Source organism: Balaenoptera borealis (assembly GCF_965194805.1).
Source record: "Balaenoptera borealis genome assembly, chromosome: 2".
Lineage (NCBI taxonomy): Eukaryota > Metazoa > Chordata > Mammalia > Artiodactyla > Balaenopteridae > Balaenoptera > Balaenoptera borealis.
The window spans coordinates 30,642,031-30,660,958 of NC_138867.1; the positions used below are offsets into that span (position 1 = coordinate 30,642,031).

The 18,928-nt window shown below is 46.4% G+C and overlaps 1 protein-coding gene across 5 annotated transcripts in view; it reads left to right on the top strand.

The window, feature by feature from the left end:
- The window catches only part of RAI14 (retinoic acid induced 14), a 149,987-nt gene that overhangs the window by 86,103 nt on the left and 44,956 nt on the right, over positions 1-18,928 (top strand). For 4 of the 5 annotated variants that reach the window (XM_082382221.1, XM_082382223.1, XM_082382224.1 and 1 more), the window contains exon 3: positions 9,538-9,668. In XM_082382221.1, the coding sequence (XP_082238347.1) occupies positions 9,538-9,668 (131 nt within the window). Of the gene's footprint in view, positions 1-9,286; positions 9,393-9,537; positions 9,669-18,928 lie in introns of those variants that run through there. The other variant, XM_082382220.1, reaches the window with a different exon arrangement.

Below are 18,928 nucleotides of genomic sequence, written 5' to 3' on the forward strand. Positions count from 1 at the left end.
CCAAGGTAGAAGGAAGGAGAACAAAGCTGTTGAAGGAACAGCTCTGAATTGAGCCCCTACCATCTGGCAGGCAGTGGGCCAGGGGCCAAGGCTTTATGATGAACAAGATAGATGCTGGCCATTGGCCGTGCCCTGGAAATCCCAGTCCGGTGAGAGGTGGACAGGCCGGTACTTTAGGAATACTGTGTAATTACAGCTGTGCCAAACGCCGTGGAAGAGAAGCACGGGAGAGCCTAGGCGGGGAAGTGACCGGTCCAGGTGACTAGTGGTGAGTGGGGGTCAGGCAGCAGTGAGTAGGGTGGTTTGTGAAGTGGGTCGGGCAGAGGGACTAGCCTGTTTCTGGATGGAGGTGTTGATAATTATGTGTTAGGTCCATGACGCAGCATTCAGCATTTATGTGGAAGCACATAACACAGTCTGTTGAAGGGACGCTGACAGATTTCAGGGTGGTTCACAGAGACACTGGAACCTGCATGTGTGAATAATCTGACATAAAAATGTGGGGAGAGGCAAACTCGTTATAGATGAACTTATGTTTTGGTCTGAAGTAACTGACATTATATGGAAAGTAACTGACATTATATGAAGCTGCTGGGCTTGTTAAAGACAGGAGAATGGTCAGATTTTTTAAGTCCTAGTCTATTGGTAATTTCCTGGGTTTTCCATGGATGCCAAAGAGGACAGTCTTGGAAGGCCTCACTTGGATCAGCTCACTATTTACACTCTTTTCTAAATACATCTTACATTTTTCAATTGTTGTGTCTTCTTTCCATTAACCTAAATATTACTCATTCCAAGACTTAGTTCATCATCCAGTCAAAAAGCCTTCCCTTCCTGCCCAGCTGCAAGTCGTCCCTCCCTTTAATTGGACTGATTCCCCATTTCACTCCTTTTACCACTCTGAGTCTTGTTTTGTATTGTTGGCATATTTCTCATATTGCTGTGTTTTGACTCAACTGTATAGAAAATTCAGTAAAGACTATGCCAATCATGTAAAAGGCACTGAGTTTGAATGAATGAAAGAACAAATACATGAATGTTAACATGTATAGAATTTCAAATGTTACTTTGTACCTAGTAGGTAGATATCTAATAAGTACTGGCTGGTGGAGTCAGCAGGGGAAAGTATCATCTGGCCCGAAGCTTGCCAGTTTCTTGTCCTCTGTCTTAAAATAGGAGGTGTGTGCTCTTTTTTTTTTTTTTTTTCCTGGATGGTATGAATCTGAAACCTTCCCAGTGGTGAAAACACTGTCTACTTTGTCTAATGTTCATTTTAGCCGAACTGATTATTTTGGCAAAACAGTCTACTCTCCGTAAACTAGAGAGAGAAAGGCAGTCTTTCCAAAGATAATCTCTCAAATAGACTCCTCCAGATGGCTGCTCAAGCTTCATCCAACAGGAGCTACGTGAATTTTTGATCCGTAGGGTTTTTAGCATTTTTCCTAAAGGAAGTCAAAGAAACTTTCTCTTCCTGGATCTCTCTGTGCCTCTGGATTATTTTGGTTGGGTTGGTGTATTCCAAAACTCAAACCTGCCCACTAGTCAGATGTCTGCCACCACTGAGTTTCCACTGGTTTTTCAGTTCCCAGTGATTAAACCAAGAGAAAAGAAGGTGATGCCACGTCTGGCCAAGGGCAGACATTGCCAGTTGCCAAAGCCCCAGCGTTCATCACGTGGTTGACAGGGTCTCTGCAACCCTCGCAGGAGGCAGGCAAGTCTTTCAAAAGGGCCAAACTTCAAGGAAAAGCTCTTAACTAAGAGTGTCATTTGGAAACGATTTGACGAATAGGACACTTACCGACCAGCCACTGAAAATCCCATTTGTGATATATTAGCAGGAATGTTTGGAGCCCACATGGAAGGTAAGGTCTGCCTTTCCCACATGCTGCCCTTCACAGCTGACACATTACACATGTCTCCAGAGCGTAACATATGGCTTCCTGAACTTGCAAATGGGGCCCAATGTGCTCTGTTGAAACAGTGTCTGTTTAAACAGTCTCCTGGAGAAGTGATCCATAGTCACTAAAATAGTTAATTTCATGTCTGTGAGTGTTGTCTCTAGAGCCCTTTAAAATGTGATTCTTAAGAAGCATAGTAGAAAATTTGCAAAGTTAAGGCGTTATCTGCCTCTGAAAGGGTAGTGGACCATCCGTCCTAATTTGTACATTTTGGAAGACTCAGAGCATAAACCAAAAAGGGAACCGTGCAGATCATCTAATTCAAGCCTAATCATAATCACCATATTTTTGGTACCTATTATGTGGCAGGCCCTTTATGTACATTGCATTTAATTCCCAGGGTAATGTGCAAGTAGGTAGGATTTCTCCCATTTTACAGATAAGGAAATAGAGACTTAAATGTGGATGACCTACTCCAGACCATCTAAATGCGAGGTGGTGGTGCTGGAATTTCAACTCAGAAGCACTTAAAATCTGAAGCCTCTTTCTTTCTCTATGCCAGGAATTCTTAATTTAGGCTTACAGATGGGCCTAGGGGTAGGGGTTTATGCTGTAGAACCCTCTTTGAATAATCATTTTTTTCTTTCTTTTGGCCGAGGTGCGAGGCTTGCGGGATCGTGGTTTCCCGACCAGGGATCAAACCCAGGCCCCCTGCAGTAGAAACACCCAGCTCTGACCACTGGACCACCGGGGAATTCCCCGGAGAACCCTCTTTTGTATGCAAACGTTTGTGTGTTTGTGCATTATTCTGAGAAAAGTCCATACATTAATCAGATTCTCCAGGGGATTTGTGAGGCCTCCTAAGAGCCACATTCTGGCAGCAGGCGGCCTTTATTTTAGAGACGAGGAGACAGCAAGTAAGAATGCAGACTGTCCAAAGGCACTTGGTCTGGTGATGATTTGACCAGAAAATGAACCACAAGACTTCTTTCTAAATTCTGTGTGTGTGTGTGTGTGAGAGTGTGTATTTGTGTGAAATAAATCACGTATAGAGAAGAGTGCACAAAACAAGAACGTAGACTTTAACAAGTGACCATCTGTACAGGCACTAACCAGGTCAGGAAATTGAACCGGACTCTAGAATGCGGCCAGGTGTCCCTTCCTGATCAGATGCCACACACACCCACCCCAACCAATATCCTGACTTTTATGGTAACCTTGTTCTTTTCTTTATGGTTTTATCATCTATATATGCATCCCTAAACAATATGGATCCATTTTCTCCGTTTTCATCTTTATATGGGTGCAGTCGTACTGTTGTGTTCTTTTGTGTCTTGCTACTTTCACCAATATTGTTTTAAATATTCATCCGTGTTCTTGCATGCAGTTGTGGTGTGTTCATTTTCACTGCTGTGTGATATTCCGTTGTTTGATTATATTGTAATTTATTTATCCATGTTCTGTTACTGGATGTGTGATTATTTGTCATTTTTGCCTATTATGAACAATGCTTTCATTGACATTTCATACATGTCTTATACACAGGTTGCACATGCAACTCCTAGAGAAAGCCTAATATTTATTAAGCTTTTGTAGGAAACAAAATACCTAGTTCCGTAAGGAAAAAGTGAAGAAGAATTCTCTTCTCCCATCCCTGTCCTTAATAACGCCTTGTGGAGGAAGAAAATTCTTTCAAGTAAATTTTCTGCTTAGCATGGGTTCCCATTGTCCCCAAACTTGCAATCCAAATCAGAGCAGTGGTTGAACCTGGGTCAGTCCAGGGCCCTCTCCCCACCCTACTCCCCAGATCGCTGGGGCCAGAATCTCTCCAGGATGGGACCTGGGAGTCTGTGTATTTAACCAGTTCACATGCGGTTCCCCTGACTGGGGGACACTGGGTTCACCCTGATGGATTGATGAGGCGTGGATCCTTGGTTGGGAAGAGATTTGGAGAAAGTGTACCTATGATTCAAATCTCGGAAAAGTGGCCTTAGAAAAGTTAATGGAGTAGAAAAGTTGAGGGAGCTGGATTTGTTTAGCTTGTTTTAAAATAAATTAAATAGTTGTTTGCAAAAGGATGAAAGAGTTTCAGAAATGAAGAAAGAAATATTTGCCAAGTCAGAGGTTGAAGCTGATCAAGAGGAAGAAAGTCCTACTAAAATCAGACACTGAGCGTTTACTAGGCACCACGGGGCTAAGAAATAAAGGCTGTTGTCAGTGCCTTGAGGGAGCTGGAGACCAGGAGACAAAACGAGCACCCGCTGAGCTGGCGCACAAAAGCCGCGACGCGATATTTCATCCAGTCTAGACTGTGGGCTTCAGTGGAGGTGAGTGGGCGGGCCCTCGGGGACTGACAGGCGAGAAGCCCGGAGAGGTCACCTGGAAAGGCTTAAAGAGCCTGCAGGGTCCACTGGGCTTTAGAAGGCAGCCTTTCCAGAGGCGGACGGGATGAGTGCATTCTGAAGCAGTGGCATCCATCGTTTTTTATTGTGATTCCCCAGTAAGAAATATATTTTATATCACCACCCACGACACACTTACAAGTTTCATAGAACGTTTAACCTTATTAAATATTATGCATCTGATGTTTAAAATTTTTTTTTCTATTTTATTATTTTTTTTAATGTTGGATTAATCCACTAAGAGGTTAAAAACACTGTTCTAAGGGGACCAGGAGCCCAGTGTGGAGGCAGAGCTGAGCCTGCCCTGTGGAGGGAGTGCCAGTAAGGGGGAGGGGGTGTATTGATGTGATGGAGGTCTCCGGAAGCCTTCCTTGATTCCGGAGTATGAGTGAATTACTTTGGAATGTTATGGCAAAATTTCACACTTCATCTATCCTGTGATCTATTTCTGACACTGTTACCCGAAAACCGCATCCACCTCTTGGTGGATGTCGAGCCAATAGACACAGCCAAGCCGAAGATCAGGAAAAGGAAGGATTGATTACTTGCAGCCAGTAAGGAGAACCCCGGGGATCTCTCCCAAAGCAGCATCTCCCCCGAACAGCAAAGTGGGGGAATTTTTTTGTTTGTTTTTTTTAAAGTATTTGTTTATTTATTTATTTATGGCTGTGTTGGGTCTTCGTTTCTGTGCGAGGGCTTTCTCTAGTTGCGGCAAGCGGGGGCCACTCTTCATCGCGGTGCGCGGGCCTCTCACTATCGCGGCCTCTCTTGTTGCGGAGCACAGGCTCCAGACGCGCAGGCTCAGTAGTTGTGGCTCACGGGCCCAGTTGCTCCGCGGCACGTGGGATCTTCCCAGACCAGGGCTCGAACCCGTGTTCCCTGCATTGGCAGGCAGTTTCTCAACCACTGCGCCACCAGGCAAGCCCAAGTGGGGGAAGTTTTATGCTAAGGATACATGCATATTCATGAGGGGGCTTGAGCGGAGGAGAATTCAGCGTTAGAACTGGGGCACAGGTCAACTAGTCCAAGCTTTAGTTGATTGAAGTCAGGAGGGTCAACATCATCATTCCATCCTCCTCCTGGGTAGGGAGGGGCCTTAGTTCCTGCAGAACTCAAAGATACATTATTATGTATATCCCTTGAGGAGGAACTAAGACTCTGCTTTATCACTGCACTATTGTTTGACTGCCTTTTCTTTGTTTCCGAATTCCTTTGTTCCCTTGGGATCATTAATTACTGAGATCTGTTCAAGGGCAAGCATTATGGCCAGGCTTAGATCACAGAATGGCTTAGGCCAGAATGGCTTCTCTTATGTCAGGAAAGCCATTCCTGGCTCTCTTTCTCCGGGGACCCCCCTAACCTGTCTGCTTACAGCCCCGGATGCGGGCGGGGGTGGAGCGTTCCGTCATACCAACACCCCCAGTTCTTCAACTTCCCTGGCAAAGTGGGTGTCCAGCAATGCTGTTCAGTTCTGACCCTAACGCCCTGGAGTTAACATCTGGCCCCACAGGTTAAGGTCTCAGTCCCACAAGAGTGCTCCCACTTCAGGTGCCAGTTTCAGGTCCTGGGCCAACCGTGCTTCTCATTGACCAGCTGTAAAGTCCAAGGGTCCCACAACCCCCCTCCTCAGGTTTTTGTTTGTTTGTTTGTTTGTTTTAAATATTTATTTTATTTATTTGGTTGCACCTGGTCTTAGTTGTGGCAGGCAGGCAGGCAGGCTCGCTGGCTCCTTAGTTGAGGCATGCAGACTCTTAGTTGTGGCATGTGGGATCTAGTTCCCGGACCAGGGATCGAACCTGGGGCCCTTGCATTGGGAGCTGGGAGTCTTAGTCGTTGCACCACCAGGGAAGTCCCACCCTCCTCAGGTTTGATAACTTGCTTGAAAGGCTCACAGAACTCAGGAGGGCACTTCCCTTACTATTATAAGTTTATTATAAAGGATACCATTCAGGAGCAGCCAAATGGAAGAAACGCCTAGGGCAAAGTATGGGGTGGGTGTGTGCATGCGGGTGGGAGCTCCAGGCTTCCGTCCCCTGTCCTGCAAACCCACCCTCCCAGCACCTTTGTAACTGAGCGGGACCCTGGGCCCTTCCCGCCACAGACCCCTCTCCCGTATCCTCTGCTGTAGCTCCTCTCTGAAGTACTCATATAATGGTATCTCCTACACATTTCCTGGGCTTTTCAGATGCTAAGAAACCACCATCAAATGGAAGAACTACTGGATGATCTTGAGCACTTAGCCCCCAGACCTTCTGGTGCCTAAGCCGCCCATCAACCAATCAGAGAATTGTGCCCGAGCTGATCACATACCCTGGGACACCCCTGGCCTTTAAAAATGCTTTGCTGAAACTCTTCAGGGCGTCCGGAGTTTTGGGGGGCACGAGCCACCCTTTCTTCTTGCATGGCCCTGCAATAAACCTTTCTCTGCTCCAAACTCCCGACATTTTGGTTTGTTTGGCCTCACTGTGCGTTGGGCACACGAACTTTTGTCCGGTAACAGATCCACGTGTAACTAATTTTAGGGACTCCCTGCAATCAGATTTTTCTCTGCCCAAGAGTTGAGTGCCTTAGCGGCACTGAGAAGGAAAATCCTATCATGTGGCCTTTCTTTGCTTAGGTACTTTCAATCACGTCCTCTGAGATTTAATATCCTTTTGATCTGCCCAATCCAGTTTTAATTTGGTCAGTTTAAATTAAGGAAGGATTTTAAAAGACAACACTAGTAATAATGCAGCATTTGGGATAATGTAGGTAGGAATAACTGGTCTGAAATGTGCTTCAGTAAACTTTTTTTGTTTTGTTGTGGCTAGTAAAATGCAGTGGGGGGGAAATAAGCAGATCTGTTTCGTGGTGTTTGCTACATTTTGTTGTTAAGTAAAGCTTGCTATTCCACTAACAAATGCTTGTGCCTTGGGCAGTATGTTTGTTCCATTCCCCTTCAATAGGAAGCCTGATTTGTAATTGAAGAGAAAACCTAATGTCTTCTTTGTGAGTAAATTGATTGTTGTAGGAGAATTGGGGATGATTTGGCCCAGACACATTTCTTTCTTTGTTAAACAATATTTAGAGAGCCTTCATGTGAAGCTGTGCTGTTCTATATGATAGCCCCTAGGTACTGGCACTTGAAGTTGAAAATTAAAATTAAAAATTCAGTTCCTCAGTCGCATTGGCCACATTTCCAGTGCTCAATAGCCACATGTGGCTAATTCGAGACTGGCGTTTGGGGCCAGATAATTCTTGGTTGGGGGGAGGGAGCCATCCCATGCATTGTAGGGTGTTTAGCAGCACCCCAGGCTCTACCTACTGGATGCCAGGAGCATTCTCTAGTCATGACTGTCAAAACTGTCTGTTGAGATTGCTAAATGTCCCTGGAGGGGCAAAGTCACCCCTGGTTGAGAATCACTGGCCGAGTGGCTACAGTTTTGGACAGTGCAGATATAGAACATTTCCATTATCACAGGCAGTACTGTTCTAGAATCATTCCTAGCACTGTTTGGTGCGGGACATTTTATAGATTAAACCTTTTAAGCTTTAGAGGAATCACAGTGGTCATCCAGTTCAAAGCTTTGGGAAACTGAGGCAGAGAGGTTTTTTTCCAGGTGACTTAAGATCCATAGCATGTAAGTGTCCATCTAGAGTTCTGGACTTCACGCAGCCTAGAGGACAGACTTGTGATTTTCATTCAAACCTACCTCATGCTTGCTGTGTGCTTGCACTCAGTGATGGCAAGAAGGAGGAGGACTTCTTCCTTCATGCGGGAAGGCGGGAGTCCTGAGAAATGGAAGACACCCCGCCCTGAGACTCTCAGAGAAGCAAATTCCTGACTTGAACCCTGGGTTATACCTGTTGTACTCCTCCACGGCCTGTGGCTTTCTCTAAAGCCCTGCCTCTAGGCTAGGGTTGGAGGGGTGCTGGGGACATCTGGTGGCCTCACCCTTGCTCTATGAGAGGGCACAGTCCTATTGGGTTTCCCAGTTCCATGCGTACAGAGAGATGTGAACACACTTCTGGCCCATAGAAGACTGTGGTCCTTTAAAAGAGTCCCTCTCGTTAGCTTTTAAATCTCCAGAGTCTCCTTGCATCTTCCTGGAGGTGGTCCGTGGCAAAGCCTTTAATATGAATTACCTGGAGATTCTTATTTTGGGGTCACAGGGAAGCAGCCAGCCCTAGAGACCTGTCTATAGAAAGCGTTGGGGAGGGAAGAAGATTCTCTTTCAGGGTGGTGGTGTCCACAGCTGGAGAGGCCAGAAAGTAGGCTTAGCAAGGGCTGGGGTGGGGCTGTGTCTGGAGGGCAGGCTGGGCCTGCAAAGTTTCCCAGGGGCTTTGATGTGTCCCAGGATCTCCTCCCCCTCGATGAACTCCCCATGCTTCACATACCTCCCATTGACTCTTCTTCCATCACCGAGTTTATTCTCTCCTCTGCTCTAAAATCTTCAGTGGCTCACTGCTGCCCTTTTACGTTGGACAATTCTTAGTATTCAAGACTTTTTTTGCTCTTGTATTATCTTCTTTCCCTTCTAAGAGTAGAAACTAGTTTTTGTGCAGCTGAAAGCTTTATTGTTACTGCGGTTTGCAGAATTATTCTCTTGGGGCTGAGGGTCCATGATGGCGGACACTTTGCTCAGAGCTATTTGATGTGTAATAGCTTGTTCAGGAGGAAGTTTTGTTTCTGGTGATACTCTGTTGAGTCGGAAGCCTAGACAACTACTTAAAATCAGCATACAACTCAAAATTCCAAGTCCAGTAAACAGGCCAGAAGGAGGAACAACAAAAACAGATGGAGAATCGCATGTGTAAATCCCCAGGTAACCTTGGGCTGCTGGCTGCTTGGCCCTGTAACATCAGGAGCCCAGTGAACTGCTGACCAGGTCCAAGGTCAGTGTTCTGCGGCGCCAGCTGTCAAGTTTAGCTGGAAATAAGCTAATGTGTAAACTGGCCTCTTGGTCTTTTTAAGTTGCTTCATCTTCCCCATTTCAGTTGAAAGAAGTTGCTTTTCTTTCAGAGTTTGGTGACTGGCTGCTCTTTCATTGAATTGTGGATGTTTTCTTTTGGGAAACCGGTCTTTTTGGGTGTCTCCATGGTGAAGGGAAAGGTTATTTTTAAAGTCGTGCATTTGGGGGCAGGTTCTGATTTGAGCGATGGGAGGCTTGGCGAGTGGGGAGGACCAAGGTCCCGCTGGCTGCGTGGCCATGGCCGCTATTAATCACTGGCTCTGCGTTCTCCCCTTTGCTCCACAGACCAACGAGTGGAACAAGAATGATGACCGGCTGCTGCAGGCCGTGGAGAACGGAGACGCGGAGAAGGTGGCCTCGCTGCTGGGCAAGAAGGGGGCCAGCGCCACCAAACATGACAGCGAGGGCAAGACCGCGTAAGCTAAAGAGACTGGCTTCTGACGGCCGCCTCTGGGTTCTCAACCTGTTCTCTGGAATTCCCGGGGTCCCTGGGGGGACTTTGCCAGTGCATCTATGGGGACTTTGTGAAATTACTGCCACCACCGCACCCCGCATGTTAAAATGTATAAGAGGATATTTTAATCCAGTTCCTTTCTCTTCAAGCTCCAAATTACATATTTGAGTTTTACCTTGAATGGATACATTTGCTCCCAGGTATGACCGGAGATTTTGCCAGAGAAGACATAGCACCAGGCTTGCAGCCAGTTAACTGATAGGTGGGAAAAGAGTTCTGCCCCAGATTAGAAACAGCGTAAAAGAGAAAGTAATTTTTTTCATAACCCTCAAATCTTATTATTTATAGTATTATTTCTTATAAAACCCCTTCCTTCACATAGACCTGTAATTTTGTATGAATTTTGCTTTATGATTTGCCATATGTGGTACTTTTGTCCACCGTAATTAAAACTATATATTTAAGTATTTGTGTGAGTGTGTGTGTGTGTGTGTTTGCTTGTTTGTTTGTTTGTGTCCATCCTTACTCTGGTTGTACCGTAGAGAGATCTTTAGACTTCTCATCTGGACTCTTATCACTTAGGAGTTGTGTAGTCCTTGAGTTTCAGTTTCTTCATTGTACAGTGGAGATGACAGTATTCAACCGCTAGGGCAGTTATGAGAATAAAACAAGGTATTGACTTTGGTTGGGTGCCCCCAGAAGCAGACTGTGAGGTGAGGATTTGAGTGTAAGTAGTTTTTATAGCCCGTGATCCCAGGAAGTGCACAGTAAGGGAATGAAGCCTCTATAGCATGTTATCGACACGATACTGCTCTGGGCAACTGAGACTCATTCCCACTAAGGACCTCTGGAAATCTGTTTAGATTTAGAGGAGGGTGTGGCCCACTGTCTTTGTAAATCAAGTTTTATTAGAATGCAGCCACACCCATTCATTCAGCATTGTCCGCGGCTGCTTCTGCACCGCAAAGGCAGATTTGAGTGGTAAGACGACGGTCTGGCCCACAAAGCCTGACATATTAACTAGTTTGCTTACCCCAGGCTTAAAGTATGCCTCGGAGTTATCCCACCCGAGGGTTAATAAGGAAACTGGGGCATCTATTCCTGATCTCCTGTCCCTCCCAAGGTTGAGTGCCTCTCCTAGGGGCCGTAATGCTCGTGGCCAGAACACTTCCAAGACGTTGAGGAAGGGGCACCACAGCCATAGACACCGTATGTAAAGAGCTGCACAGTGCCCAGCCCACGGTAGACACTTGATAAAGCCAGCTCCCTTCCTTTCTTGTCCTAGATGAGTGGTTCTCAATCCTGGCAGCTCCTGCATTAGACTCTCCTGGGGTGCTTTTAAAACATGTTGATGCCATGCCCACCCCAGATGTTCTGAGTCATTTGGTCTAGGGGGAGGCCCAGGAATCAATATTTTTTAAAGTATCCCATGTAGGTTCAACCAGAGAGAACCATTCTCTGGAAACTAGATTGACTCTAGATTGAAGGATAAGTATCAGGCATAACTGGCAAATTGTCAGGAGAAAATTGTCACATTTTAGCATACTTTGCCAGTTAACCCTCTTCCCAGCACCCAGTGGATCCCGTAGTGTAGACACCGACCCTGTTGTTTTGGGAGCCGCAAGAGAGCTTAAGGGGCTGAGCTTTGTGTAGAGACCAGGATAGTTGGTACACAAAGAGAAGAGGGACGCGTTCTCACGCAGGTCGGAGTCTGGTCCTCCAGGAGCTGGGCTTGTCCTCTGTTCCAGTCACCCCAGGGTGAGCTCCACCTCACAGCCTCAGTTTGACTTCCTCCTTGGCCTGTCTCAGGTGTGGGGACAGGGCCATATCCCCGGGAGCTCTGACTCATTAGGATGCCCAGTAGTAGGTGGGCTTTGGGTGTTGGCTAATATTTTGTTGCATCAGCTGCCTGCTCGGCCTTATGTAACTTTTGGTTCTTATCTGTCTTGCACTCTAGATTGTAATTTCCTTGCTAGAAGGGACTGTGACCTTGTAGTTCACTGCTGTAATTATATCATCTAGCCAGCGGCTCGGTTTGTGGTAGATATTCAGTAAATATTTGTTGGATGAGTCAGTTAACCTTTTCCTGTGATGCCACATTTGGAGTGCATGCTCTCTGAGCTACAGTGGCAGAGGCCACACTCCTAAGCCTGTCCTGAGGCTTTTGGCTGTAGGCATGGTGCTTTTGTATTACTCTTCATACCACTATACAGCTTCCCTGGCTCCTCGTCCTCCTCCCAGGCTGGCTCTGCAGGTGTCTGCACAAGACGAGCTTTGTAGCCATCTGAGAGAAAGGGGAGGGAACTGCTGGTGATAGTTTTGTCCAAGACAGTACTCACTAAAAAAAGATAAAAAATTTAGATGAGTAGTTTCGCCACAATTGTGATCACCTTGATCAATTTGTGTCTTTTGTTAATAAGACATTTATTATGTATAGAATAGATGGCCAGACTGTTATTTTCTATTCTCTCTCTCTTTTTTTTTTTAATTAATTAATTTATGGCTGTGTTGGGTCTTCGTTTCTGTGCGAGGGCTTTCTCCAGTTGCGGCAAGTGGGGGCCACTCCTCATCGCGGTGCGCGGGCCTCTCACTATCGCGGCCTCTCCCGCTGCGGAGCGCAGGCTCCAGACGCGCAGGCTCAGTAATTGTGGCTCACGGGCCCAGTTGCTCCGCGGCATGTGGGATCTTCCCAGACCAGGGCCCGAACCCGTGTGCCCTGCACTGGCAGGCAGACTCTCAACCACTGCGCCACCAGGGAAGCCCCTCTCTCTCTTTTTTAATTGTAAAATATACACATCATAAAATTTACCATTTTAACCATTTTAAAGTATACAGTTCAATGACATTAAGTACCTTCATAATGTTGTACAACCATCATCATCTAGTTCCAGAAACTTTTCATCACCCCAGGAGGAAACCCATACCCATTAAACAGCGACAGTCCTCAACTTCCCCTCCCGCTCTCCCTGGCAACCACTAATCCGCTTTCTGTCTTTATGAATTTGCCTATTCTGGATATTGCACATAAACGGAATCATACTATGCATACGGGGCCCTTTGTCTCTGGCTTCTTTCACTTAGCATAATGTTTTCAAGTTTCATCCTCATTGTAGCATGAATCGGTAGTTTATTCTATTTTTTTTCAACTGTAGAAATGCACACAGCAGTTATAAAAAATCACCACCTCCATTTGGAAGATGATAAAACTGAGGCCCACATGATACATCTCTCCCTGAATTAACCCTAGAACCAGTTCTAACATCTCTATCTTTGCACTTACAAGCCACCATCTTTCCCTTCAGTGACACTTAGGTAGAAAACTAGAGGAACTCTGTGGAAAAGGAAGAGAGGAGGTAATTAATTTTTCTGTGCAAGATTTTCCATAAGTCATCATCTGCTAATGTTTAACTTTTCTGCTTGGGCTATTCCTTTTGATGATTAAAGTTATTAACTGATAACTATGAGAATTTAATTTTCAAAGGCACCATGGAATTAAATCTATCTGGCTTCATATTTTCATTCACATCTAATGGCCCTAGTATTGAGAAGGAGGGGTGTGCTGTGGCGTTGGAAACCATCTCTCCTGTCCCTTTTTTTTTTAAATAAATTTTATTTATTTATTATTATTATTATTATTATTTGGCTGTGTTGGGTCTTCATTTCTGTGTGAGGGCCTTCTCTAGTTGCGGCAAGCAGGGGCCACTCTTCATCTCGGTGCGCGGGCCTCTCACTGTCGTGGCCTCTCTTGTTGCGGAGCACAGGCTCCAGATGCACAGGCTCAGTAATTGTGGCTCACGGGCCCAGTTGCTCCGCAGCACGTGGGATCTTCCCAGACCAGGGCTCGAACCCGTGTCCCCTGCATTGGCAGGCAGATTCTCAACCACTGCACCACCAGGGAAGCCCTCTCCTGTCCCTTTTGTACCTCGTCATTCTGCACGGCCAAGCGTGCTGTTGTGAGCCCCAAGCAGCGTTGTTCCCTTGGCTTCAGGCTTCTCACCTTGGAAGTCTGCGCTTCTGGATTTGGGTTAGTCCGACCTGTGCATTCCTGCCCGAGTGTACACGTGTCTCCCTCAAGCTGCGGAGACTTTGCAGTTCTTGCTCCTGTTCTTTCCCACGGGCATTTGGTTTGGTAGCAGGTGAACTGGGAACCTCCTAGGAGCAGCTCTGAATTCATGGCGGGCCAATGCAGTGTGTCCCTCCTGCCAGAGGTCTTGGCTTCACCAGCCCCACGGAGCTCGCAGGGCCAGCATTCGTCGGTGGACGGACGTGTGTGTAATGTATTGCATTTGTCTCCGAAGGGGAAGACTAAATCACACACCTAAAGTTAGGTCCTTGGCAGGACTTGGCCTCATTCTCTGACTGCTCATTAGGGTTTACCCTTTGATTTATATACACCTCCGTATCACAATTAATTTGGAGGCCTATCTTCTAGCTAGCTTTTGTGATAACCCGTTTTGTCAACTTGCTCAGTGATGCACCATGTTTTCCTATTGCCTGACAGCCTAGAGTCCTGATTTTGGCTTTCAAGGGCCTCCCAGTGGCCCTGCCCTTACTTAGCTAACTGTTTTCTCACACATTCCTTCTGCTGGAGGTGGCGCTGTCTGCCCCCTGCCCTCCCCTCCTATAAGACCATCAAGGTGTTTGTCCCAGGTTCTCTGGTCCAGAATGCCTTCCTCCCTGATATTCTCAGTCCTTTTTTTTTTTTTGATTCTTCTTCTCTTTGAAATACTAGAATCTTGCTTTAGAACTTGATGTTGTTACAACACCAGAAAAGTCTCTATAGCTTAAATAAGATCTGTGTTTTCTGAACGACTTGAATCCCTTGCAACAGGGGTCCCCAGCAGAGGACCCCCGGGCCGAGGACCAGTAGCGCTCCGTGGGCCTGTTAGGAACCGGGCCGCATAGCAAGAGGTGAGCGGCGGGCCAGCCAGCGACGCTTCATCTGCTCCCCATCGCTCGCGTTACCGCCTGACCATCCCCACACCCTGTCCTGTGGAACAGTTGTCTTCCATGAGACCGGTCCCTCCTGCCAGAAAGGTTGGGGACCGCTTCCTTACAACACAGAAGCTCCCTGAGGACAGGGATCGTATGATTTTGGTGGTTGTGTTGGTCTCTCCCACTGTTCCAGGCATAGAGGAGGCATTTGGCTGGTGTTTGTGGATGTGAACTTTTCAGCATGGTTCTAATGGAGTTAAAACACTCCTTTCTGCTGGTACTGTCTCACGGGTAAAGTTATTAAGGATGAGTTAACTTGGGGGTTCAAGAGGCAAAAAGCTATCCTGGTGAACGTCACAACGTGACACTTGTCTCTCCCAGCTTCCAGTGAACTTTCAGTAGAGAAATACTCAGCTTTCCCTACCTAGAGAACCGGACGACCCAGAAAGTCCCAAGAATGAGGCAGCCATCTCGGCAGACATTCTCCAGAAGCCTCCATAACCCAAGGTCAATAACCAGATGGGTGGTTTGGTAATTCTTCAGACTTTTCAGTTCTTGCTGGAATATTTCCTTTAGGGAGAGATAAGAAACCTTGTCTGAAAATTTTCTCCCTCTAAAACTGATCAAAGAGGGGTTAAAAAAAAAAAGTGAAAGCAGTTGAATGACTGGAATTCACTTTGCAAAGAGTAAAAGCAGGGTGGTGTCTGGGGTCAGGAGAGAACAAAATAGAGCAGGGCAGAGAGCCACGGCTGCAGGCTGTGTTTGTGGAATCAGGCTTGGCTTCCTGCGGCCCCTCCATTCTCTTTCCACCGTGGAGGTGAGGAAGGGGGAGACTGCCATTGCCCTAGAACCTCTCACCGTAGAGCAGTCTAATTGTTTCAAGATGGTTTCCCCTACATTTGGATGTGCATTTCATTAAAGTTATGTGTGTTTGTTTTAGGAACAACCAGACTAAATAAAATCACTGCTGGGACTGTAGTATTTGAAGAAATACCACCCAGCCATGTGTGTATAGAGATAAATATATATATATGTATGTTGTCTGTATCCAGAGCCCGCGTTTCGGAAACCTGATCTTTTTGGCTTTGAAAACAAGAACTTGTGCTAGTATTTTTCGATGGCGCTGTGGAGCTTACATGTGAAATAGGGGAGGCCGTCCTTGAATTCTGCAAGTCAGGACAAGAAGGGGCTTCTCTGGCGGGTGGCTTGTTGTACTTTTGACTCTTCCTGTTTTCTCAGAATAGGGATGGATACGGGGTTTTCTCCGTTCAGTCTTGGAAATCAAGTCATACCACCTGGTCGCCTTCCTCTGGTTCTTCCCACACAGCTGCCAAATTCATTTACCTAAAACTGCTGTATATTTTATGTGTCATTGCGGCCTCCTTCCCAGCAAAATGACCTTCCAGGCAAAACTACCCTGTGTCTTGTCTAAATCTTGTCAATGTTTGGCAGAGGGATGAACTGAACGCTATAATTTCTATATGGCATATCTGCTCTGCTTTTGGTCAAGTAGATTTTCGAAGGCGACATAACGTCTGTTCCTGTCTTGCAAATGTGCCCAGATGTTTGCTTCTAGTTGGGAGGTACTAAAATGTTCCAAACTCTGTTGTCTAAAATGCTCCAAACTCTATCGTAAGCAAGTACAAAAGAAGGAGAAAATGTGGTCCTTGCCCACAAGATGCAGAGCATCTGGCCGAGAAGACAAGACCAGTGGATATACTGGAGAATAATTAAGTGCTGAATCATAAAATACTAACTTGTAAGGGGTTCAAGGTGGGAAGAGGTGGTGAGACGCAGGAGTAGCGAAGGAATGCTTCCTGCCTGAGGTGTGAGGTGTGATGCAAGGTGGGCCTGAGAGAATGGATTGGGAGGGTGTGGGTGGGGACAGAGGAAGTGGAGGACAGTGTGGGTGCTGGTAACAGCATGGTGGAGGCCATCCCAAGTTGAAAAGGAGAAACAACACCGTGCTCACTGTTTCCTTCCCTTCCTCCAGAGTTATCATAGCAGTTCAAGGTCAGGGACCCACTTGACACTAGATCAGTGGTTCTCAACTCCCATTAGAAGCACCTGGACAGCTTTGAAAAGTGCTGTGCTGGGTGTCACCCTCTAAGATACCTATGTAATTGGTGTGGGGTGCAGTCTGGGCGTGGGGTTGTTTAAAGCACCCAGGTTAGTTGAATGGTCAGTCCAAACTGAGAACCACAGCGCTGGACACTCCGCAGTGAGACCCCAGGCTTCTTAGCCCAAGGCTTCTCAACAGGTTTTCCCCATGATAGGTTACAGGTAGACTGAGGAAGGCCCACGGAGCCCAGGTGGAATTTTTTCTAGCATACACACACATATATATATGTATATATAATGCTTGTGCACAGAATAAAATTTAAATGAAAGGTAAATTTTGGCATAAAGTAAATTATGTTAAACTAATTCACAAGGGTTTTAAAGGGAAATGGTGTTGTAGGTTAAAGCTGAACAGATCATGTTGCAAAACTGTGCTTTGGAAGGAAGACTTGTAACCAGGGAAGTGGTGCGAATTGATGAGAATAGATTTGGGGATTAAGAACGGCACTGATTAAAATATTGGAGGGATCACAGGATTTTTCATTTTAAAACTGTTTGCAAAGCAGGCTTAAGTATATTGAGAAGGAAGGCTTTTAAACACTCAGTTGGCTCATTGTTGCCCGGGGTTGCAGCAATCTGGCTTTTCCGTGCCCTCCGCCGGCCCGGACCTGCCCCCGCATGCGGAGGTCAGGAGAGCCTGGGAAACCCGAGTCGGCTGTGTTAGAGGGCGGAGCAGGGGCGGGTGGCCGGCCGCACAAGCAGGCAGTGACCTCCGCTCAGCCTAACCCCGCGAGAGGAGGGGGCACCTGGGGCGGGAGGTTCTCACGCTGGCAGCCACCAGACAGTTCAAGGGTGGAGGCGCATGAAATCACTCGACACGTGCCTGTCCTTTAGAAATACTCCTGCTTCCCTGAAATTCACGCCTTCCGAAACGCCGCCGCCGCCCCGCCATGCTGCCGAGTCGTTCGAGGTCCAGTGTGCCGTCTCTTTCAATGAAGCCTTTTCTAAATTCCAAAGGGGGTGAGCTCGATCTCAACCACTGCCTCTCTTAAAACACCTAGGATTTGATGGGTCTCGGTTACCTATGTACTTATCTTATCCCTGTTATTAGACTATCGGGGTTAGAGCCCAATCTTACCCAATTAATAAGAAAGGAATTGTTATTAATCGTGTTAATATTAAGTGCCCAACACTGGGCTAGGGGCTTTCATATGTGTCATTCATTCAACAGATAGTTGATTCTTTCACCCATTTTAAAGACCATGTCAGTTTCCCTCAGGTATTTCTCATCTGATGCTTTCAGTTACCCTGGAGTAATTTGTGAAGAGGAACGTGTGGGTCAGAAAGGTTTGGAAATTGGTACAAATCACCCATTCTGGGTGGTAGAGTCTGGGGGTCTATCATGAGCACAAGAGACAAATCATTTGCCCTAAAGAGATTTCATACTGCCCAAGTGCTGTTTTCCTACTGCATTTGTGAAACCAAACAATCCCGAAGAAAAAGAGCTAACTCTCAGCTTAAGTGTCACAGGGTTTCTTAGCTCTGAGTATGTGATCTTTCATCTCAGCCTCTCCTCCTCCTGTCCCCAGGAGACCTCTGTCCCCAGAAGCATGGCTGATTCCATTAGCACATCGTGGGCACTTAGGGACAGTAATCCTATTTTTACAGCCTTTATTTCTTTTATGCTAGTCACCATTTATTATATCTATCTGAAACGTTTAGCAGGAGAAGGCCACCAGTGTTCCCATTTCTCAAACTGCCTGCCACCTCAGTTTCTAATAGAGGCAGTGATCAAAGTCCCTGTTGCAGCTGCCTTTGAAATAGCTGAAAGCCTGGCAGCCCTATTACTTCTCTGCCAGAGGCGATTTCTCTTAGGCCCATAGGGTTGATCCCTACTAGTAGAGTATAATTCGTTTTTCAACGCGTTTTTGACTATAAGCTATTAGACAGTGATGCCTTCCTTACCCTCAGATTATAATCTGAAATGGGAATCCAGGTCTTTTAGGATTAAGGTTTGTCCCGCTGAAATACTCAGGTGTGTGCTAAGCCTCTTTTGAGCTCAGTGACCTCATTAGAATTTAGATGTTGCAGCAAGTAAGTGCCAGGAAACAATTGGTAGGCTGGGTTGGAATCATAGACTTTGGAGCTGAAAAAGGCTTCAGTGGTCATGTGGACCAGATGAATAAACTGAGGCCAGTGAATGTGAGCGACTTTAGCGTTCCATAC